General features: G+C 32.8%; 1 protein-coding gene across 2 annotated transcripts in view; it reads right to left on the bottom strand.

Annotated features, from left to right (window-relative positions):
* The window catches only part of LOC126891633 (PIH1 domain-containing protein 1), a 93883-nt gene that overhangs the window by 4281 nt on the left and 64635 nt on the right, over window positions 1–24967 (bottom strand). For both annotated transcript variants that reach the window (XM_050660856.1, XM_050660857.1), the window contains one exon: window positions 3439–4037. In XM_050660856.1, the coding sequence (XP_050516813.1) occupies window positions 3439–4037 (599 nt within the window). The remainder of the gene's footprint in view (window positions 1–3438; window positions 4038–24967) is intronic.

The raw sequence follows: 24967 nt of genomic DNA, 5'->3' as shown, positions 1-24967 counted from the left end.
CTAATAAATAATAATGTATTGTATACAGGGTGTTTCATTAATAATTGTCCATATTAACTGGAGAAACCTTAGCACAAAATACGAAGATTTAACCTAATACACTTAAATAAAATGTGGTTCCTTACTGAGTTACAGGGTGTTTTATCTAAAAATTTAAAAACTATTTTTGCTCAGCACTTTAAAACTGTTCGACGTATCCTTTTCATACTTGGCAGAAAGTGCGACTACTATACACCCTACTAAATTATGATAAACAAATGTTTCTAGCTACTACCAGAGGCGTACGACAGGGGATAGTGAATGGTTGACCCTTCTCAAATTCTACGCCACTGGAGGAATTATTACTATTTTAGTGCTATTTTTAGATTCTCCAATACTTTCTACGTAAATAATATACTGTTCATTGGTAACGATAAAGTTATTAGTTTTCGAGATATTTGAAGTTAAATATGAAACGGCACAGATATTTATGATATGATTCATATGATTAAAATTTAAAAATTATTTGTACCCAGTACTTTAAAACTATTTGGCGTATCCTTATCATACTTAGCAGAAAGTGTAGACACTGTACACCGTACACCCTACTAAATTAAGATAAATAATCGTTTCTATCTACTACCAGAGGCGTACGACAGGGGATAGTGGCTGGTTGACCCTTCCCAAATTCTACGCAACTGACGAAATTGCTATTTTAGTGTAATTTTTTTATTTTCCAATACTTTTTATGTAAATAATATACTCTTCATTCGTAACGATAAAATGATTAGTTTTCGAGATATTTGAAATTAAAAATGAAGCGACACAATACATTAATCAAAATAACCGTGTAGTTTCATTTTTAACTTCAAAGATCTCGAAAACTAATGACTTTATCGTTACGAATGAAGAATATATTATTTTCATAGAAAGTATTGGAGAATCCAAAAATTGAACTAAAATAGCAATTCCGCCAGTGGCGTAGAATTTGGAAAGGGTCAACCATACACTTTCCCCCCCGTTACCAAGCCTCTGGTAATAGCCAGAAACGTTTGTTTAACGTAATTTAGTACTTTGTACAGGACCTATACTTTCTGCCAAGTATGAAAAAGATACGTCGAACAGTTTTAAAATGCTGAGCAAAAATAGTTTTTAAATTTTTAGATAAAACACCCTGTAACTCAGTAAGGAACCACATTTTATCAAAGTATTTTAGGTTAAATCTTCGTATTTTGTGCTAAGGTTTCTCCAGTTACTATATGGACAATTATTAATGAAACACCCTGTATATAATGGTTGCCCCCCAAAACCAAAATTTCAAATGACGCCCCTGCAAAAGCTCGATAAAAATAAAGGATGTGAGACTAAAACGAGGCGCAGAATGCTGCACGAAACACAAACTGATAATTGCTTGGATGGAATTCCCTCATATATGGACCCAATAGAAACCGAGTTTGGGAAATTCTGATGAATTTCGGCTCCGGCTACACCTCCCAAAATGTGCTCAGTAAAAGAAAAGAAATTCAAAATAAACTTACTAGAAGAAGACTCCATACAACACTTATATAAACGAAGATTGGACCGAAAGCTACAATACTTTAGGTATGAATGAATCACTACAACAAAACAAACGTACCAACACATAAAAACCTGCATGAGACATCGGCACTAGAAGCTCTTTGAGAAGAGGACCAAAGATACACCCACCAAAATACGAAATTATACACTGAAGACATAAAAGAGAAGAAAGAACTTCATATAAAATACCTGAACACTAAAAAGTATGAGGGCTAGGAACTATACTGGACAAAAATAAAGAAGTAAAAGGTCAATAAATGTTTGAAATAAGATAATAAGATGTTTGTGAAAATAGTTGCAGAAAAATGAGGAGGCATTAAAAATAAATAAATCTTCTTTGTTGATCATAATATAAGTATTATATTCATAAATACAAACAAGGACAAGCTATTTGGCGGTGGTGTATTATTTGGTGTTACATCTAATAAGTCATTTTTAGGGAGAACTTGACTTAAACCGTTTGACTTCTGAAGCATCCAAATATCAATATACATATAAGAAAGGAAATAGAAGAAAAACTACGAAAACTATCGAGCAATCAGCATTATATCGTCTACAGTCGGAAAAATGAAAGAATACCCATGAACGATCATATCAAGCACATATTTTGGATTTGCTGCCTTTTTCTATAAATAACAAACGAGAGAGATAGATTATTAAGTGTTGTCTACTAAGCAAAAACGTTATCCAAGACATACGCAGTTACATATTTATAATTGACAGAGTGAGACGGCGATACAATTGTTCAACGTAGTTATATTAATTTAGTAGAAAATTTAAACTCACACTTGACTATTTCTGTACTTCTAATGTCATTCTTAGAAAAACATTCAACATCAGTAGAGATAATGATTGTATAAACTACTATTCGAGTAATCGTGCTGGTCAACTATAATCTCACAGATTCAATTTCTGTCACTTTGACAGTGAAACTGGTTAGGTTCGGTAGAGTTTATAAATTTTAATAATCAGTCGTATTTACTTGAATAAACTCAGTTCTTTTAAAAGCTATTTTGATATTATATTGTATTTTTGGTTTGGTAAGTACTTATTTAATAGGGCTTTTCATTCACAGTCATTTGTTTCGAGCTTCTGTCATATGTCGTATACTCCGTGTATATTAATATTATACAACATATGACAGAAGCTCGAAACAAATGACAATCGCTGAAAAACCCTATTAAAATAAGTCAATAAAATTTGTAAGTAATCATCTGTCAATATGGTTAACTTCTGCCTATGAGTTTGCCAAACGTGTGCATATTACTCTGACTTTTCAATCATAGTGTATAAAATTACAGATTAGTATATTCTTACGAATGTACATTTATTTGCAGATAATGTCTGGAAAATGATCTCGATACCAAAATGATCTGAATTCATTTAAGTCACTTAATGCAGCCGACATAAACGAAATTTTTAAATTCCTGTTACTATTTACGTCCGGCAGCTTTAACATGTAGAAATTCATAAAACTATATTTGCTTACTCACTATTTTTGTATTATTAATCTATATCAAATAATTAATTACGGTAGTAAAAGTAACATTTATTACCAATAAATATATAGGTATTGTCAGAAAAAGAATAACATCTCAAAAATTTTTTGACACATTTACGTAGCGAAAAATCGTACGGTGGGGTAGTAGTCACATCCGTTTTTTTACAGTATTAACTTAGTTTAGACGCTGTTTTGACTAGAAATTTTTGATTTGATTCGTATGCATATCATCGATGACGCATGGGTATTCTTTCATTTTTCCTACTGTATGTCCAAACAATCTGGACTATAAAAGACAGGCAGCAACTCGCTAGAGTTTTTGCTACATAAAAACTGAAAAGAAAGGAGAGGTAAGAATGAGTTACTTCTAGTTTACTTACTACATCGGGTAATTTAAACTCTCCATACAAACAATTCTGGCCATCTTTTTTCTTGTACATTCTATAAACCGGCTCCCTGACTACATTTTCAGTGGAAGATATGGTTTCTATCAGGTTTTTCTTGGGCAAGTTTGGATCTGCAACCTTAGGAAATATATGAGATTCGTCTTTATTTGCCTCAGCCATTTTCTGCTGAATTTCCCGATCTTGTATCCTATGCATTTGAAGAGTCCCAAAACATTTTTTGTTTTTCAAAATAATTTTCTCTTCTACGCACTGTATATTGTATTTGTCTTGAATACCGTGGAATACAATGGCAAGGAAGAAGTTTTTAAATGTCGCTATTTCCACGACTTTTTTGTAAAAGGAGGGATTGATGGCAACATCGCAAACTTTGGCGCTTTCTCCCTTTTTGTCATTCTCTGTCCTTATTTCGCCGATGCTCATAGGCACCCTGTAATCCCCCGGTTCATCGGATTCTAAAATCTCTTGAAGTTCTGTCGCTGAGATGTCTTTTGGTGGCGGAATGGAGTTAGTTTGGCAGATGTTGATGAAGATTTTGGTTTTTTCATCGATCTCCCTGGTTTTGATGCAAAATCCTGAAAAAAATAAGACTTTATTAAATGATTTAATCAAAATGTATTTTACAACGCGATAATCGCAGATAAGCGTTTACAAATTGGTACCCTTCAATATGTTAAGTAGGTACTACTTGACAAAATTCATTTTGTCCTTGAGATTAACAAACAAAACTGCGATAATAATATATAGGGTGGTTCCTTAATGACAATATTTTATCTGATATAATCACGCTAAAATTATACTGGTACTGAAATACACTTGAGATCTGGTGGTGGTCAGACGAAATTCAAGAAAAAAAAATAAAAGTGAAGAGAAGAAAATTATATAAACAGTGGCAAGAAAACACGTAGGACATATATCTTCAGAAATATTGAAAAGGAGAAACAAAGATATATAAAATCCGAGATGAAAATAATAAAATACTAATTCACGAAAAGGATGTCAAAAAGGGGTGGAAAAAGTACTTTGACTGTTTCATTAAATGAAGAATTTGATGGAAAACCAATTGAGTCAGAAACAGTAACAGTAATGATCACCAAAAAAGCAAATGAAGAAGTGGTTCCAGTACTTTACAAAATAAACAAAAGCAGTTGGATCAGCTAATATTCCTGGTGAAGTGATATTCATTTACTAACACCCTGTATATAGTTCCATATTCGAAATTTTAAATTTCTTTTAAGATAGCAGTATAATGGATCACCTTATACATCAGCAGTATCATATTGTGCATCTAAAATTGTAATTCTACTTGAAGTACTTTCGAAATCAAATTCTGAGAGTTCGGTAATTTTTGATTAATTTGATAATTCATACAATGTACGTTTTGATTTATATCTTTAGTTCAAATTGAAAAATGGAATACATGGATAATTTATATGTTGATTAATAAAACGTATATGATTACACAAACTGATAACAACATCATTATAGAAAAGAGATTTATATAAAAAAAAGAGATTTAGTCTAGGCGCCAAATAGAGGTCACCGTGTCCTTTTCAATTCTGATGGACAAACTCAACGGTTTCTTATGAATTTTTGGCTGCTGATTACGAATTTCGAGGGTGAATTTCGATCCGAGTGGTCAAAAAATTGTTATAAACAATTTAATTGTTCCTAAATTGTTTATGTCTCTGGCTCATAAACTAAAAGAGATAAAAAGAATGTTTCAAATAAAATTTGTTCGTTAATAAAAAACGAAGGAAAAAACGTTTACTACACTTAAATCCAACAATTACAACTCAAGATATTGTAAAATTAGTGCACAATGCAAATTGTAAAATAAATATTTTTCGAAGCTTTATCGATCGTTACTCGCCTTCTACGCATGCAAATGAGCCTTCGAAGGTCTCATTTTAAAGCTTCATTAATAGTCTTCCAAACAGAGTTTGTTAAATTACTTGATCTTCATTTGTTTTAAATTTATACCCATTTGAAGTAATAATTTTCTTAAAAAAACTGTACATTAATTTGTTTATAAGGGTTTCAAGCAAATTTAAGCTATAAACAGTTATACTTTAATTAACAATAATGATAGAAGAACTCAAAAGAAACATTTTGAGCTTACGAAAATGGTTGTAAGTTTATTTTTGGCCAAGATATCGATATTTTAATAGTGCTCTCTGAGGCGCAAGTTCGGCTCACCGCGTAAAGGTTCACGCGCTAACTTCTCGATGCAAATTATAATTTCTATGTATATATACGTTACATATCTTTATTTTTCATTTTGAAGATGCTAATAAAATTTTATAATATAATTCTTATAATTAAATCATCATACTGTACCCCGTATCACCTTTCATGCTACAGTCAAACCCGCTTATTAGAATACCGGTTATAGGAATATCCCGGTTTAAGGAATAGAAATTTGAGGTCCCGAAACGGTTTTACTAGCCACTAATGATCGGTTATTAGAATATCCTGGTTATAGGAATACTTTTCCTTGGCACGAAGGCTATTCCAATAAGCGGGTTCGACTGTATTTACTTTGTCTTCTATTTTTTGTACTAAATGAGAAAAAAAACCATTAAAAACTAATATTTCAGAAATAGAACTAAAAAGTAAGTTGATATTATTTATTAATACTATTTTTACAAACTTTTTGTTTCATGCATCTGAATCGAGATATACAGGGAATCTCAGCTTTCTTTACATCTGCATAAGTTCTTAGAGCAATCTTTACAATTACATGGTAGTACTAAGTCTGTTCTTGTAGGCAGTAAAACTAAAACTTTCTGGGGCTTCAGAGTCTAATTATCTAATATGATATAGATAAATTCTATATTATATAGATATCCAGTGGATAGTGGATAGTATCCATATAAAGTGGATCTAGTTCTTTTGTAGCACCATCAAGGCACGTCAATTGTGTGTATGCCGCCACAACATAAATGCTCGTTTTATATGCAATGACGATGCTGCAAAATAACTCGATCCATTTTTATGTGGATATCACATATTGGCTCATTTGCATGCGTAGAAGCCGAGTTAATATCGATAAAGCGTCTAAAAATACTTGACTGTGAGCCGATGTTGCGCCTCATAGCGCGCCATTAAAATATCGATATCTTGACCAAAAATAAACTTACGATCATTTTCTTAAGCTCAAATTATTCCTGTTGAGTTCTTCTATCAATATTGTTAAATAAAGTATAAATGTTTACAGCTCAAATTTACTTGAAACCCTTATAAACAAATTAATGTACAATTTTTTTAAGAAAATTATAACTTCAAACGGATATAACTTCAAAACAAATGAAGATAAAGAAATTTAACAAACTTTGTTTGGAAGCTATTAACGATTCTTTAAAATGAGACACTTTAAGGCTCATTTGCAAGCGTAGAAGCCGAGTTACGATCGATAAAGCTTCGAAAAATACTTATTTTTCAATTTTTAATTTGCATTGTGCACTAATTTTACAATATCTTGAGTTATAATTGTTGGATTTAAGTTTAGTAAACGTTTTTTTCTTCGTTTTTTATTAACGAACAAATTTTATTAGAAATATTCTTTTTTATCTCTGTTAGTTTATGAGCCGGAGCCTTATAAACAATTTATAAACAATTAAATTGTTTATAACAATTTTTTGACCCCTCGGATCGAAATCCAGCCTCGAAATTCGTAATCAGCAGCCAAAAATCCATAAGAAACCGTTGAGTTTGTCCATCAGAATTGAAAAGGACACGGTGACCTCTATTTGGCGCCTAGACTATATGTCAAAAATCGAAGTTCATAATTTTTTTAAGTTATGGTAATTTACGTAGATACTTTGATACGTCAGAACTTTGAGTGTCAACATAAAAATTCACATGCTGAGATGTTACATCATATTGGTATCCTTCTGTACGAAATAGAAGCAAGTACTCTGACTAAATCGATGATGAGAAAAGTAGAAGTTTCGAGATGTGGCTTTACAGAAGAATAGACTAAGAGCCGCTACAGGTGAAATTTCTTAATCATTTTAGGCACGATGGGACCCTATAACTTAAATAGTAGAACCTAAAAGAAAACGTTTGAACACTGTGCCGTCACTTTTCAGTGGCACATGCGTCGACAGTGGCGCATCAAACTTTCCACTTATGGACGGGATAAATAAATTAAAAGTTAACAGAACTTACTAACAGAATTAAATTTTTTTTATTTTTTTAAGTTCTATGTGATTAACACATAGGATTCATCGTGATTTTAACCCACCACCCCCTTCCCCCTGCCCCCGCCATCAAAAACTTAATTTTTCGTTTTTATTTTTTTTTTGTGGGATGCAATCAATTTTAAAATTTAAAAAAATTCACACGCATAGTTGAGGCTTTTATAAAACATGCCTATTTTTTATAGACCCATAGATAGAGTGTACATAACCTCAAAAAATTAAAAGAAATTTTTTTTTTTCAAAAAAGCGTATAACTTTTTTTGAGGAATAGTTGCAGGTCTAATTTTTTCTTAATCTTGTGTGTTTTATCGAACACTATATTTTTGACTTTTTTCAGATTTTTCCGTAAGTCTCCCCACCTTCAAAAATACGAAAAACTGTTTTTTGAGGGGTTTTGGGGGATTTTCCCTATTTTATAGACTTCATAATATATCAAATCAATTTTGTTTTCATAGGTTATATGTAACTTGAAGTAACTGAGTTCTTTAGAATATTTAAAAATCAGAAAAACACGTTCAAACCCCCCAAAACCCCCTTAAAAACAGTTTTTTGGATTTTTGAAGATGACTAACGTTACAGAAAAATCTGAAAAAAATTAGAAATATAGTGTCTGATAAAATACACAAGGCTAAGAAAAAATTAGATCTGCAGCTACCCCCAAAAAAAAGTTATATACTTTTTTTCAAAAAAAAATGTTTTAATTTTTTTGAGGTTATGTACATTCAACCTAAAGGTCTATAAAAAATAGACGTGTTTTATAAAAGCCTTAACTATGCGTGTAAATTTTTTGAAATTTTAAAATTGATTGCATCCCACCAAAAAAAAATAAAATCGAAAAATAAATTTTTTGATGGTGGGGGCAGGGAGAAGGGGTGGTGGGTTAAAATTACGATGAAGCTTATGTCTTAATCACATAAAACTTAAAAAAATGAAAAAAATTAAATTCTGGTAATGAGGGAGGGTATTTTTTAATTTATGTATCCCGTCCATAAGTGGAAAGTTTGATGCGCCACTGTAGACGCATGTGCCACTGAAAAGTGACGGCACAGTGCTCAAACGTTTTCTTTTAGGTTATACTATTTAAGTTATAGGGTCCCGTCGTGCCTAAAATGATTAAGAATTTTCACCTATAGCGGCTCTTAGTCTAGAATACTGAGAATGTCCCTCATAGACAGAGTCACGAATAAAGAAGTCCAAAGGGTTTCAAAAGAAACAGAAATGAATAATGAAATAAATATACGAAAACTGTAATACATTGGCCACGTGATGGGAAGAACAAAATCCCAGCTTCTGCAGAAAATATCACGGCTGTGCAATCTCAGGCAGTGGTTTAATTGCACGTGTAACACTGTTCTACAAAATATTTTTTTCTGGGGTACTGATGATTGATCCTAAATGGCCTTTTCGTTCTAAATCAGAATCTGTAATTTAAATTGCTCTATCAGGCACAGATTTTGAGATATTTAGTATTTTATGGTAAAATTCAGGTAAAAATGACCCTAATTAAAATACAATTATGTAGGATAATATCTACCTGGTAATTTCTACCAAATTAGTAACCAAGGGCAAAAATATACCTAAAACTATATTTTCGAGATTATTATAATCCTCACAACACAATAGGACATACAAAAGAGAGGGATCTAATAATAATAGCACGAACTTTCGACAAGGCGGAGGCGGTACCTCTAACCCAGTGCGCATGAGCGCATGGCAGTTTATAAAACCTAATGTAACAATATGGGTGGGGTTAGTTTCATCTAATTCGTTCTTATAGAAAGTTGTGAAGTGTGTTAAGTGTCCGAGAAAATGTCGTCACGTTATAAGTGCCGCAATAACCCAGACAGTTTCTGCTATATTTGTGGTGAATACATTTTTGAAAGACACAGAAAACAAATGTCTCCAGTTGTACATAAAGCCTACAAACTATATTTTGGTTGTGCCATTGGTGATCAGGATAAAAAATGGGCGCCACATTTTTGTTGTGCGAACTGTTATGTGAAGTTGATACAGTGGTGGAATGGAAAACCTGTTTCGATGGGCTTTGGTGTTCCAATGGTATGGCGCGAGCCCAAGGATCATGTTACAGATTGCTACTTTTGTCTAACAAATGTACGGGGTTTTACTAGCAGGGAGTCTAAACAACACATAGGATACCCCATAAACGTACCTTCTGCTATACGACCAGTACCTCATAATGCAGAAATTCCTGTACCACCAGTTCCCCGTGATGAAGATAAAATCCGTGGTGTAATTGAGAATATGCCAGAAACAGAAGCAGAAACACCTTTGGACACTTCTGCGGAGGGAAATAACTCAAAGAATGAAGAGCCCTTGTCTGCATCAGACCCAACATATGAGCCTTCTAAACACGTAGTACCGCATCTTTTGTCTCAGGGTGAATTGAATGACTTAGTCAGAGATTTAGGTCTAAGTAAGAGTAAGGCAGAGCTTCTGAGTTCACGTTTGCAAGAATGGAAGCTTTTACAGCCAAACACACGTGTAACAGTTTATAGAGACAGAGAGCTTGATTTTGTCAAGTTTTTTGAGAAAGATGACATCATGACCTTTTGTAAGGACATCAGAGGCCTAATGACAGCCCTGGATAGACCATATAAAGCTTCTGATTGGCGCCTATTCATAGATGCATCTAAAACAAGCTTAAAAGCTGTTTTACTTCATAACGGTAACTTAATATCTTCGGTTCCCGTTAGTTATGCAAGTTTGACGAAAGAATCATATGGTGTGCTTCAACATGTATTAACAAAAATTAAATATCAAGATCACAAATGGAAAATTTGCGGAGACTTTAAAATAATCGCAATGATACTTGGCATGCAAGGAGGATATACGAAGTACTGTTGTTTCTTATGTGAGTGGGATAGTCGTGCTCGAAAAGAACATTTTGTAAGAACAGTATGGCCAACCAGAAAATTAATAGTTGGAGAGAAAAATGTGACGAATGAATCTCTTGTTGCCCCTAATGATGTAATTTTACCACCGCTCCACATTAAACTGGGTTTAATGAAACAATTTGTGAAAGCAATGGATAGAAATGGCCAAGGATTTGCTTACCTCATTACCAAGTTCCCCCGCCTGTCTGATGCAAAAATTAAAGAGGGTGTGTTTGTGGGACCACAAATAAGGTATCTGATGAAAGACGATAGTTTCGACACACTTTTGTCTAGAAAAGAAAAGCGTTCCTGGATTGCGTTCAAGAAAGTATGTAAGCAGTTTTTGGGAAGACATCGTTCTGAAGACTATAAAGATGTAGTTAAGGAAATGTTAAATGCATATAAAGATATGGGATGTAATATGTCTTTGAAAGTTCATTTCATGCATTCCCATTTAGACTACTTTCCAGTTGATTGCAGCAAAGTATCAGATGAGCATGGAGAACGCTTTCATCAAGAGATAGCGGCAATGGAAAAAAGGTATGAGGGAAAATGGCAACCGTCAATGCTTGCAGACTACTGCTGGAATCTTAAAAGAGACTGCGACGATAAATACAAAAGAAAAAAAATAAAATGTTGTGAAATTATGTTTTTCGATCTTTGTATATATTCTATTAGTATTAAAAAAATATATTTTGTAAAAACTTTTTAGTTTTCATGTTAAATATACAGCAGTTAAAAACATACGTAAAATGTGTATTATTCTCATGTGGGGTATCTAAGGAGGAAAGGTGTAGGGGGCACAAATATTTATTTTTATTTTTTTTTAAATATATTTTCGTAATATATAATAGCTGGCATCAGTTAACCCGCGTATAGTTGGTCCTGTCTTAAAAAGTCTTTCATTCCACTGGCGTATTTTGTAAAATAATGGATCAAACAAAAATTCAAATTACTCAAAAACGGTGCCTGATAGAGAAATTTTGAAAGTAAATCTGAATTTAGGAGACCAAAATCATTGATAATCAAGTGCCAGATAGTCAGAAAAAAAGAAAAAGTTTTTTTTTGTAGAACAGTGTAATCAGCTTTAAGAGCTATAAACGAAAGAAGACGGCATCTGAAGAAGAAAAAGAAGAGCCCGAGAAGAGCAATATAGTCCATGTGGTGAGACCGCTCCCGTCTGGAAAAATTTCTGATTCGGTTTCTTTGTGGATTCCTATTCAAACATGTCCCCTTTAAACAAATCTGAAGGGTGCCGGGCGGAATTTTTGGGCAGAAATTGTTTAAACAATGCTTTAAACAAATGCAAAACAATCACGTTTTTTTGCTCTGGAACATATATTTTTAGGTTTCGTAGGTCATTCTAAACAAGAAAGGTATCTTGTAAATTTTCTCAAAAATTGATAGTTTTCGAGTTATAGGCGATTTAAAATCTGAAAAATGCCAAAATACGCATTTTCGAGGCCTAAAAACTCATATTTAAATTAGTATTTTTGAGATTGCCAGATACTTAAATTGAAGTTTAAACATTCAGCTTCAAGATTCTGAAGAGTAATCGCGTCTAACCTTAATTTAAATCGTTGTTTTTTAATTGTTAAATATGCATGTCCATCCGATTTTTTTGCCGGTGCGGCGCGCTCTATTTCAAAAATCTCCTATTTGCCTCCGAAAAATATTTTTTATAGATTCTTTGGGACATTCTAAATAAAATAAGTTTCTTGACATTTTTCTCGAAAGTTGACAGTTTTAAAGTTATAAGCGATTTAAAATAAAAAAATGCGTTTTTTTGTCATTTTTCGGATTTTAAACCGCTTATAACTTTAAAACTATTAACTTTTGAGAAAAATGTCAAGAAACCTATTTCCCAAGGAATCTAGAAAAAATATTTTTCTGTGGAAAATAGGAGATTTTTTAAATAGAGCATAGAGCGTGCCGCACCGTCAAAAAATCGGATAAACATGCATATTTAACAATTAAAAAGCAACGGTATAAATTAAAGTTAGACGCGATCACTCTTCAGAATCTTGAAGCTGAATGTACCTTCAAATTAAGTATCTGACAACCTCAAAAATACTAATTTAAATATGAGTTTTTAAGCCTCAAAAATGCGTATTTTCGCATTTTTCAGATTTTAAATCGCCTATAACTCGAAAACTATCAATTTTTGAAAAAAATTACAAGATACCTTTCTTGTTTAGAATGTCCCAAAAAACTTAAAAATATATATTTACTTGCTCTGTATATATATTTTTTAAATATATAAATATATACAGGGTGAGGCAGATAAAAGTCCTATTAGAAATATCTCGAGAACTAAAGGAACCAAAATCATGAAAATTGGAATGAAGGGGTTTTGAAGAGTGATCTCTTTATTGAAAATATTTTCATCGATTTTCTACTTCCGGTTATACCGGAAGTGGCTTATAACTTCGTTTTTTTAAATGGAACATCCTGTATATTTTTACATTTTTGGATTCTCCTGGATGTCTTCTTTCTTAAAATATTAGGTTTTGTAATGTTATACAGGGTAGTTTAAAAGATAATTACGTTTTTTTTTCTTAATTTCCTAGCAACATTCACACCCTGTAAAATTGTAGTAGTTTGACATCAAAAACTCTATTTATGTACAAATGATTTTTAATATAGTCTACTATTGTTAAAAATTGTTAGTATAGCTAAATGTTGAATTGTACTATACAGGGTTGGTCGAAACTCGAAAAGAGTATTTTCTGAGTTTTCTTAAATGGAACACCCTATATTTTATTATCGTAATGAAATGATATTTTATGCTACTTTTTTATTTCTTAAGCATTCCCTATACCTAACTGCTTTAATTTGTGAGTTATTGGTGATTCAAGCCAAACATTAATTTCAACAAAAAATACGTGAAATTTTATTAGATTGGCCGTGAAAATATTCAATCACAAATCATTTTTCGGAAATAAATACATATTAATCTTGACTGATCTTTAAAATTGCCAATAATGGTTGAGCTATCAAAATACCTACGTAGTTAACATTCTTGGCGCGATTAACAATTAAGCACAAATTAAAGCATTTAGGTATAGGGAATGCTTAAGAAATAAAAATTACCATAAAATGTCTTTTCATTACAATACTAAAATACAGGGTGTTCCATTTAAGAAAATTCAGAAAATCCTCATTCCGAGTTTCCATCAACCCTGTGTACTAAAATTTACCATTTAGCTATACTAATAATTTTTAATAATAGTAGACTATATTAAAAATTATTTTAACATAAATAGAGTTTTTGATATCCAACTACTACAATTCTACAGGGTGTGAAAGTTGCTACGAAATTAATAAAAAAACGTAATTAGCTTTTAAACTACCCTGTATAACATTACAAAACCGCATATTTTAAGAAAGAAGACATCGAGTAGAATCTAAAAATGTAAAAATATACAGGGTGTCCCATTTAAAAAAACGAAGTTTTAAGCAACTTCCGGTATAACCGGAAGTGGCAAATTGATGAAAATATTTTCATTAAATAGATCACCCTTCATTCCAATTTTCATTATTCTATTGCCTTTAGTTCTCTAAATATTTCTAATAGCCCAGTTATCTGCCTCACCCTATATATACAGAGCAAAAAAGGTGATCTTTTGTATTTGTTTAAAAAAATTGTTTAAACAATTTCTGTCCAAAAATTCCGCCCGGCACCCTTCAGATTTGTTTAAAGGGGATATTTTTGAATAGGAATCCACAAAGAAACCGAATCAGAAATTTTTTCAGACGGGAGCGGTCTCACCACATGGACTAATAAGGATAACTTTGTTTTACAAAATTATTACGTTTATCCCTTTACCAGGAAATAAAAATGATGATATTTATTAGCCAGAATTCAGGCGCCTAATTCGTAATTCAATTGTTGATAAATTAAAGTACTGAACTCAAAGATAATAATCGTAATTATTGTTTTCAATTGCGTAATGAGTTTATATTATTATTATGCAATAACTAGCAACATCGTACAACACCGTTAAATCTATTTTGTATGTACACTCTGGGCTAATTATCAAAATACAAGAAAAAGTTATTTACCAGCAATTTTATTGCTGGAATCGAATCTTATGATTGTACATATTAATAATATATGTACAGTAGGGTGGAACGAAAAAATTGATTTTATAATTTCAATGTGTAATAGTGATAGAAAGTTGCCTATAGCCATTGTGAAGCCACAAATAAAATATTTTTTCAAACAAAATATTTTTAGAGGTGCCGCAAAAGGGTTGAAAGTTAGAATTTTTAGTTAAATTTTGCAAATTTTGATGATTTTGGTTTGGTAATATCTTAATTCCTATTTTAAATGATAAATACACACTCTAAAACTACTCTTTCAAGATAATTTTAGTTTTAACTTACAACAATCCATTGTTTATTTTTACTAAAACTGGCAAAGTTTGAACTCGAATTCCACATTTAAAAAAATATTTAATAGGAAATATTTATTTCATTCCTTAATACAATTTAACATTCTGACTATAGCAGAAGAGCACACTTCAATAGTAGAGGAACCTGGATCAACCTTGCTAGGGTATATAACTTCTGCTTCCGGAACAGGTGAAGCTATAAAAGATAATGGAGCATTTTCAAGAGGACAATCTTTTGAACATTTCCAATATAACAGCTGTCGGATTTGATGGAACTGCCACTAACACCGACACTAACAATGGTGTAATTGCTTTTATAGAAAAAAACCTAAATAAGCCGCTGAAGTGGCCAATTTGTTTGTTCTATACCCATGAATAATTGCCTTTGCATAATTTGTTTTGCACATTGGATGGAAAACCTAAAGACCTTAATGAATTTGGAGGGCTTTTAGGCAAAGATCTTAAAATCTGTAACCAGTTTCATGTGGTTAATTTCGTTCCCATACAAAACAACCTCCCTACTCTAGAGATTAAGGATGATCTAAGCACAGATCAAAAATATTTACTTGAAATGTGCAAAGCAATCTCCAGTGGTGTATATCCTTCTGATCTTTCTTTAAAAAACCATGGGAAATTAGCTCATTCACGATGGCTTACGTTGGCTAATCGCCTTCTTCGGTTATATGTTGCAACAGAGAATCCTTCAAATAATCCGAAAACTGTAACTATGTATGTGATGAAGGTGTATGTCCCAGTGTGATTTCATATCAAACTGAAACGATTTTGCATAAATGGATCAAAACATCTATGGAGACTCATCAAATTGTCACGTTATCTTTGTAAGGAACATCTCTAAATAATTGATCTAGTAATTCAAAGGAATGGGACAAGAGAAAACACAAGGGAGCTAGGTCTGCTGCGACTTTTGAAGGCAAGATCGGAACTCATAAATTATGTAAGGAAGTTTGTTGTCCCGAAGCTTAACTTTAATGCCAATGACTTACATTGATATAGATATAATTAACTGGACGCTAGAATAAAATTACTTAGCCTCCTATGACAAAACATAGAACTGACGAGGACTTAAAAAATATATAAGTGAAGCAAAAGACCCTAGTTGTCAGGTACAGTGTGTGGATTTTCCGTGTTTTCCCTGTCATACACAGGCAGTGAAAAGAGCCATAAAGCTCGTGACTGTGTCATCTCTTAGTGCCTGTGGTCTTGAAGCAAAAATGGCTTTGTTAGAGCAAAGATTTCTTCCCAAAAGATCATGCCCAAGTTTGAGCCCAAAAAACCATTTTACATATTTAAGTATCAAGATGAATATTGTAACTAAAGAAATCTTATAGCAATGTGTACATATAGCAATGATAGCAATGTTAACTGTTAGTAGAAACAATATTTGACTAAGAAATGTTAGTTACGTCACCAGGTTAAATAAAAAAATATTTGAAATTTTCTGTATTTTTTGTTAAAAACCTATCTTTTCAAAGCTCTTGCGGCACTTCAAGATGTAAACCTAGAACAAAAATATTTTGTAATTTTATTGTAGACATGATAAGGCAACTTTCGAGTGCTATTAGAAAGTTCCATGAAAGAAAAATTTTTTTTCCTATCCTTTCGTTCCACCCTAATGTACAGATCTGGATCCCGCGTATGAAAAAAAAGTTGATTAATAGCAAGCTGAAAATTTGTTAATAGCTTAAGGGTGTCTAGTCGGACAAACTTTGATATATGGGAACACTGGAACAGGGGCAGTTTTAATTGTGGAACAAGTTAAAAATTTGGAACGGTCAGACCACGAAAACGGCACATTTATTCTGTCCGACAGAATATACTTAAACTCTCCGAACAGAGATTAAACTCTCATGCAAAAATCAGACTGCTATTTATCACCTGTCATAATTCCTGTCATTTGACATATTCTACATGTTCCACTCATTAAAACGCCCATTTGGTGATTAATAGCAGTCTGATTTTTGCATGAGAGTTTAATCTCTGTTCGGAGAGTTTAAGGGCCGGTTGCTCGAACGCTAATCAACATTGATCACTATCAAATATTTAATTACTGTCACAACTGTCAATGTCAACTTTGGTTGGGTTGCTGAAAACATAGTTAATTATAATTATGAGATTAGTTAGTCAATTAACATAACAATTATTAACATAATTTATTAACTAATTTCCTAATGGTCATCAATAATTATGTTTTCGGCAACCCAACCAAAGTTGACATTGACAGTTGTGACAGTAATTAACTATTTGATAGTGATCAATGTTGATTAGCGTTCGAACAACCGGCCCTAAGTCTATTCTGTCGGACACCCTTAAGCTATTAACAAATTTTCAGCTTGCTATTAATCAACTTTTTTTTCATACGCGAGATCCAGACCTAGTAGGTTTGCAAAGTCCGCAGATAGTGTGCTACTTTTTTTATAAACAAAATGGCGCCCGAAAATCGTGTTTTTTTTTTTAATTTTTGCTCTATAACTCCAAAGATTTTAACTTTACACCAAAAATACCCAAATAAAAATTCACCGCAATTAAATTCTGCATAGAGACGTGTTTTTCCCGTTTTACTTCGACGAAAATTTTCCCCGGAAAATGCGGGTTTTTCCAACAAAATCTTTAATTTTCAACAAAAATTTTAGATAAGTAATTGTTTATCAATAATTCAATAACTTGGTAATATAAAAGCTCTTTTCCTATCGATTACAATTCCAGAAGCCGATGGAAATTCAATGAACAGTTTAGCAACAATAAATTGAACTGTTAATTAAAATTTTACGGTCGCTATAATGAACACAATAATTATGACAAATAATAATAACTATGATTTTTGTATAAAAAGACACTGTACCTATCTAATGTACTTTACAGAATTGAAATTGGTCTATTTAAGCGGCCTCAGGAATATTTTAAAATTATAAACAATTTTTTGGCTTATAAACAAATAGAATATCTCGGGAAATATTAAATTAAATTAAATCATGAAAACGGTATTGGAAATAAAGCTGCAGGACGCTTCTTTTAAAAGAAAAAACGTTTAATTGGGATGAGTGGTTCCTGAGATACAACCGGTCAAAGTTGTCCGTCATTTATGGCAAAGATATAAACAATAGGATCATAATTTTCGAACCATCACCTTTTTATTTTTGTTCTCTTTAAGCAAAATAAATTGTCCTCTTTAAAAATAGCAAAATTCCATTCAAAAATTAGGTTGGAGAAAATGTAATCTCAAAGTTCAAATCGGTGTACTCGCTTACTTTCAGTTCCTATATTTCCATAGTTTCTTTCCTGTTTCCCTAATTTTGAATTTGGGCTACTCAATTATCAGTAGTAATTGCACAAGAGCTCTGAAATTATTGAATTTTTCCCGAGTGACACTTTGACAGTTTTAATTTCACGAGCCGAAGGCGAGTGAAATTATGTCAAAGTGTCACGAGAGCAAAAATTCTATATTAATTTCAGAGGTCGAGTGCAATTTGTTGCGATTATTTCATGAATAAAACTGTTCAAAACCAAAATTTTATTGTAGTTTATTTATGTAAGTACCATTAAACACACAGTTTTTATAAATATTTGACGATTGAAAGTCATCACTTTTATAATTTTTAAAACATTAATTGTCATTAATGTCACTGAATGTATTTTTTCGTAGCAACGAAGGGCATCTGACGTAATATACTTAACGACGGGAGATTATCAAAAATTATCGATTTAGTTCAGATTTCTGTAGCTTTCTATTGGTCAGAATCTCCTATGAATGAAATAATCTCTAAGATTTTTTTTCTTAGTCAAGTCTTTAAGAGCATAGGATCTTCTTTGGTCATTTCACGACTGTCCTTAAACCTTTTAACCCATTCAAATATCTTTGCGCTATGAATATTCACCTTCTTACATTTCCTTTAACAAGGCATGTGCTTTTGTAGCACGCCTTATTAGTTGAGAAAGAAATAGAAAACTTTCTACAGACAGTAGACGAGCATTTTGCTTTAAATGTGTTGAACAACTATGCAGAGACATGAATGTAGATGTATGTGCATGTTTTATTGATTAAAGAAAAGCATTTGACTGCCTTAATCATTAAAAGATCATCGAAATTCTGAGTACAACTGGAATTGACGAACAAGGCTTGCGAATTATCTCAGAACTATATTAGCACCAAACGGCAACTAGAGAAATAGAGCACACAACAACCGAAGATGGAATCAGACGGAAAGTGCGACAGAGTTGCATTCTGTCACCGGTATTATTTAATCTGTATTCAGAATCTGAATATAATGAGAAAGCACGAGAATTCAAAATTCCGATGATCATCTGCTTTCTGGATTATCAGAAGGCATTTGCCTGTGTAAACTGGACAGTTTTGTGGAAAGTTCTACATGAGATGGGGGTTCCTGATCATCTGTCAGCTCTGGTGAAAAGCCTATATGAGAACAGTGAAACCAGAATAAGAATATTGAAAACCATAAGTCCGATCCTTTTAAAATAGGTAGAGGAGTCCGACAAGGATGTATTCTATCTCCAAGTATTTTTAATTTCTATGGGGAATATATAATGAAAAAAGCACTCGACAAACGGAATGGCGGTATTTCTATTGCAGGAAAGAAGATCTCAAATCTCAGATATGCAGATGATACAACATTAATAACTGCATCCGAAGAAGAAATGTCCAGCCCGCTGCAGCTAGTGGAAGCCGAAAGCAATAGATGTGGTCTCAAGATCAATAAACAAAAAAGAAAAATTATGATATAGTATTTTTACTACAAAAGCGATGTTACGTAGGTCAAAATTTTTGACGTAAGAGAACTGTCAAAACATTAGATTGTGACTTTTTATTATTGCCATGTTTATAATAAACATGGCAATAATGAAAAGTCACATTCTAATGTTTTGACAGTTCTCTTTACATGTTTACTTTGACCTTGACCTTCAACGGACGTCATCTTCTAGAGTTTCGATGGTTTTCGGCATTTAATTGATGCAAATGAATTACTGGAGGGTTTTTTGAGGTCGCTAAACACGAATATGCGACCAGTACCGACTCCCGGAGCACCTGGTTTCCAAGGTCAATGAAAGGCGCTCCTGGAGTTTCGAGGGTCTTTGTTACTACATTGATGCAAACGGATTAGTTATAGGTTTTTGGTGTTGCTGAAGACGAATACGTAATCAGCACAAAGACAGGTTATCTTCTGGAGTTAAAAACCTAAGAATAATCCATTTGATTCCTCCGAAACTGCAGAAGATAGCCTGTCTTAGGCACCAGGTGCGCCTGTGTCTGTGCTGATCACGTATTCGTGTTCAGCAACCCCAAAACCCTATAACTAATCCGTTTGCATTAATGTAGTACCTACCAAAGTCCCTCGAAACTCCAGGAGCCCCTTTCATTGACCTTGGAAACCAGGTGCTCCGGGAGTCGGTTCTGGTGGCATATTCATGTTTAGCGACCTCAAAAAACTCTCCAGTAATTCATTTGCATCAATTAAATGCCGAAAACCATCGAAACTTTAGAAGATGACGTCCCTTTCAGTGGCCCTGGTCACCACGTCCCCCGAAAGTCAATTCTGATGGCATATTTGTGTTTAGCGATCCCAAAAAGCCATGAGTAATCTGTTTATATCAATTTAATGCCGAAAACCCTCGAAACTCTAGAAGATGACGTCCGTTGAAGGTCAAGGTCAAAGTAAAGGTCGCCATTGGATAGCCAGGAAAAAATCCTAGACTACTAGTACTTTACCTTGATTCAAACTTCTACATGTTGCCAGATAACTAGTAACTCAGGGAATTGGAATACCCAGTAAATCTTATAATTTTCCAAGTTTGTGCCTCTATATTTTAAAAATCCTTCATACGATTGAGTTGTGCCCATGAGAACTTTATCAGGATTCTTCAAAGAGGATTTTCTCAAAGTATGAACGAAATCCACTGACACCTAATTTCCATAAGGTTTGTGCGGGGTACTTTTCGTTAAAGATTTCATTACTTATCGGAAAGCTCGATGTAAAGCCATAACAGCATCATGTCTGGTGACCACCGAGTTTCACATAACCTTTTAAGTGTTGGCAAACGCGATGGATCCAAAGTCATAATAGTACATAGTAGGTACATCCTATCTTTTAATACTGGCACTAAAAAAACAATCTTTTAATTATATCCTGAAAAACCAACTCCTGTACACCAGCAACGGCATCATTTAACACTAGGTTCAGATTATGGGATGCACAATGAACATAGGAAACTGTTTTTTCAATGTTAGTTATACGCTTTTGTACGCCTGAATATACACCACTCATAACGCTTGTCCCATCATACCCCTTTCCTCTGCAGTTGTGTACGGAAAGGTGCTTTGATTGTATAAATTTTAAAATTTCCTTTACAGCACCTTCTGCACTTTTAACTATTTAATGGGAAATAAGCCACAATATTATTAAAAAATGATTTTTATTAACGTTTCGACGCCGTTAATAGTTAAAAGTAGTATTTTGTATTTTGACAACGGCACCCGATTTGGGCGTCGAAACGTTAATAAAAATCATTTTTTTAATAATATTGTGCCTTATTTCCCATTAAATAGTTAAAATTGTAAAAATGCCACAAGAAAATAGCTTCAGAACAACTTCTGCACTTTGGTCTAACATGCGAATAAATCCCAAAAAACTTTCAACAACTTCTGCTTTAGAAGATATAGCTATTTGTATAACAAGGGAGGAAAGTGCTACTTTTCCTCCCGAGAATGAAGTTTACTATCCGACGCGTAGCGGAGGGCAGTAATCATTCAAGGGAGGAAAAGGCACTTTACTCCCATGTTATACATATGGTTTTTCCACCTTCCTCAAATAATAAATCATTTTTTCATTTTTACTTAATTTATTTATGTAACTAAACAACAAAATTTATTAGAACTAAAACCAACAAGTAGGTACACAATATAACTGTCAACTGTCAAATATAAGTCAAATTATTAATGTAAACATTGTTAAATCAGAATAACAATTTACTGTTTTTTACAATTCTGCAAAATACAGAGTGTTTTTAAATAAACGTTAAAATGTATAGATACTTACGTAATAGAAAATAGATATTGTACAGGGCGTCAATAAGTTATATTTCATGAATGAAATACCATGACGTCACTTTTTTTACGTTTTACTTTTCCTCCCTAGGGAGGAAAAGTAAAACTGACGTCATGGTATTTCATTCATGAAATATAACTTATTTAGGGAGGAAAAGTAAAAGTGACGTCATGGTATTTCATTCATGAAATATAACTTATTGACGCCCTGTACAATATCTATTTTCTATTACGTAAGCATCTATACATTTTAACGTTTATTTATAATACACCCTGTATTTCGTCGAATGGTAAAAAACAGTAAATTGATATTTTGATTTAACAATGTTTACATTAATAATTTGACTTATATTTGACAGTTGACAGTTATATTGTACCTACTTGTTGTTAGTTTTAGTTCTAATAAATTTTGTTGGTTAGTTACATAAATAAATTAAGTAAAAATGAAAAAATTACTTGTTATTTGAGGAAGGTGGAAAAACCATATGTATAACATGGGAGTAAAGTGCCTTTTCCTCCCTTTAATGATTACTGCCCTCCGCTACGCGTCGGGCAGTAAACTTCATTCTCGGGAGGAAAAGTAGCACTATCCTCCCTTGTTATACAAATAGCTATTCATCGCAAGTTACATAGGTACCGGAAAATAAAATTAAGCTGATCGTGTTTCGAAATATCTTGAGTGGTATCAAGAATTATTGAATAAAATCAATTTTTTTTTAATTAAATTAATCAATTTGTTTTCAGTTTCTTGAGCCAGCAAATTTATAACTTCGTTTTATATTTGGGGGGTCAAGTAATTTGTTTTTTTTTTAAGTTATTGTTTTTATCGATTAATTTAGCTAAAACAGGATCATATTTAGCTACCACCGACAAAAATTACCTTTTTGGGATTCACTTTCATCTAGACTACCAACATGTTCACGAAAGTACGAAACGCTAAATTGCGCCTGAAAAGAGTAAGAAGTACGTCAATTACCCGCTTCATTATTTCCTTCCAAATTCCCTATTTTGATGCTCATTAGGAAAATATGTTTTGGTCCCCAATTTAAAGAAAGTAGAAGTATTAAGCTTGAAGGCTTTAAGGGGCCCCTCCTAACGCGGGGGCTCCCCGCCTTGCGGGCCTGTCAGCTACATAACTGACCATGGAGCTCAGCAAATAAAAAGCTCAGCATGGTATTAACCTTCGTTAGGAGACAGCACCTGAAGATTAGCATAGACTGACGTGAAAATAAATTACCAGTTTTATGTAATACTTTCTGTCAATCAACAATTCTTTTCCTTTTCAGTATAAATTAATAATACACCTACCCAATATTCCTCGACATTTAAACATTATGATAATTACCCACATTAGGCTTTTTCAGATTTATTATAAAAAATTTCACAACTATTCGTCATAAATTGAAATAAACAAACAAAAATTTCAAGGACAATCTGGTTATTTATAGATGTAAAATCCTCGAATTCACAGTGATTATAAACATTATAACTAATCGGCAGAAGATATTTTCATCGGAAGTCTTTTATTATATTTTTATTATAAAATGTTTTAATGACCTTGACAACTATTCTTATTCAAGAATACAATAGCTTGTTTTTTGCTGTCGGAGGATTTGTTGAATGTTTATCTAATATGATGTTTACACCTTTTAAACCTTTTTGTATTGGGTTAATTTACTAAATTACAGTAAAATCATATAATAGCATTGTACGAAGCAAGTGGTACATGAAGCAATGCAACACTTCGGAATTTCATGTCGGTAAAGTCAGCAGCACCATTTCATAAGACCAAATTCAGACTAAGGGCCGGTTGTTCGAAGGCTAATCAACAATTATCATTATCAAATATTTAATTACTGCCATCAAACTGTCAATGTCAACTTTGTTTGGGTTGCTGAAAACATAATTAATTAAAATTATGAGATTTATTATCAATTATGTTAATAATTATTGTTATATTAATTGATTATAGTCTCAGAAAATTGTAATCAATTATGTTTTTAGCAACCCAACCAAAGTTGACATTGACAGTTTTGACAGTAATTAAATATTTGATAGTGATCATTGTTGATTAGCGTTCGAACAACCGGCCCTAAGACTATATTTTATTGCTAATTTATTGCTAATTTATTACGCAAAGGAAAAATTTATTGCTGTAGCCGTTTCCGAGAAACAGTGGGTGCTGCTAGCTTTACGGTAAAGCTAGCAGCACCCACTCTATATCTCGGCAATGAAAAGGAGTACAGGGATCATTTTAACGGCATATTTTATTGCTATTTAATTGCTCTTGATTGGTATATTAACCAATCCTGAAAAGCTATCCCATCATCCCCTAGCGTAAAACTCACCCCCAAAAAGATGATGAAAATCGAAAATTCAACCCCAAGGAATTAATTGCTAATTTATTACGGAAAGAAAAAATGTATTGCTGTAGCCGTTTCCGAGAAACAGTGGGTGCTGCTAGCTTTACGGTAAAGCTAGCAGCACCCACTCTATATCTCGGCAATGAAAAGGAGTACGGGGATCATTTTAACGGCATATTTTATTGCTATTTAATTGCTCTTGATTGGTATATTAACCAAACCCAAAAAACTACCCCATCATCCCCTAGCGTAAAACTCACCCCCAAAAAGATGATGAAAATCGAAAATTCAACCCCAAGGAATTAATTGCTAATTTATTGCTAATTTATTACGGAAAGAAAAAATTTATTGCTGTAGCCGTTTCCGAGAAACAGTGGGTGCTGCTAGCTTTACGGTAAAGCTAGCAGCACCCACTCTATATCTCGGCAATGAAAAGGAGTACGGGGATCATTTTAACGGCATATTTTATTGCTATTTAATTGCTCTTGATTGGTATATTAACCAAACCCAAAAAACTACCCCATCATCCCCTAGCGTAAAACTCACCCCCAAAAAGATGATGAAAATCGAA

This window comes from Diabrotica virgifera, chromosome 9 (assembly GCF_917563875.1).
Source record: "Diabrotica virgifera virgifera chromosome 9, PGI_DIABVI_V3a".
Classification (NCBI taxonomy): domain Eukaryota; kingdom Metazoa; phylum Arthropoda; class Insecta; order Coleoptera; family Chrysomelidae; genus Diabrotica; species Diabrotica virgifera.
This window is presented reverse-complemented; position numbering and strand designations above follow the sequence as displayed.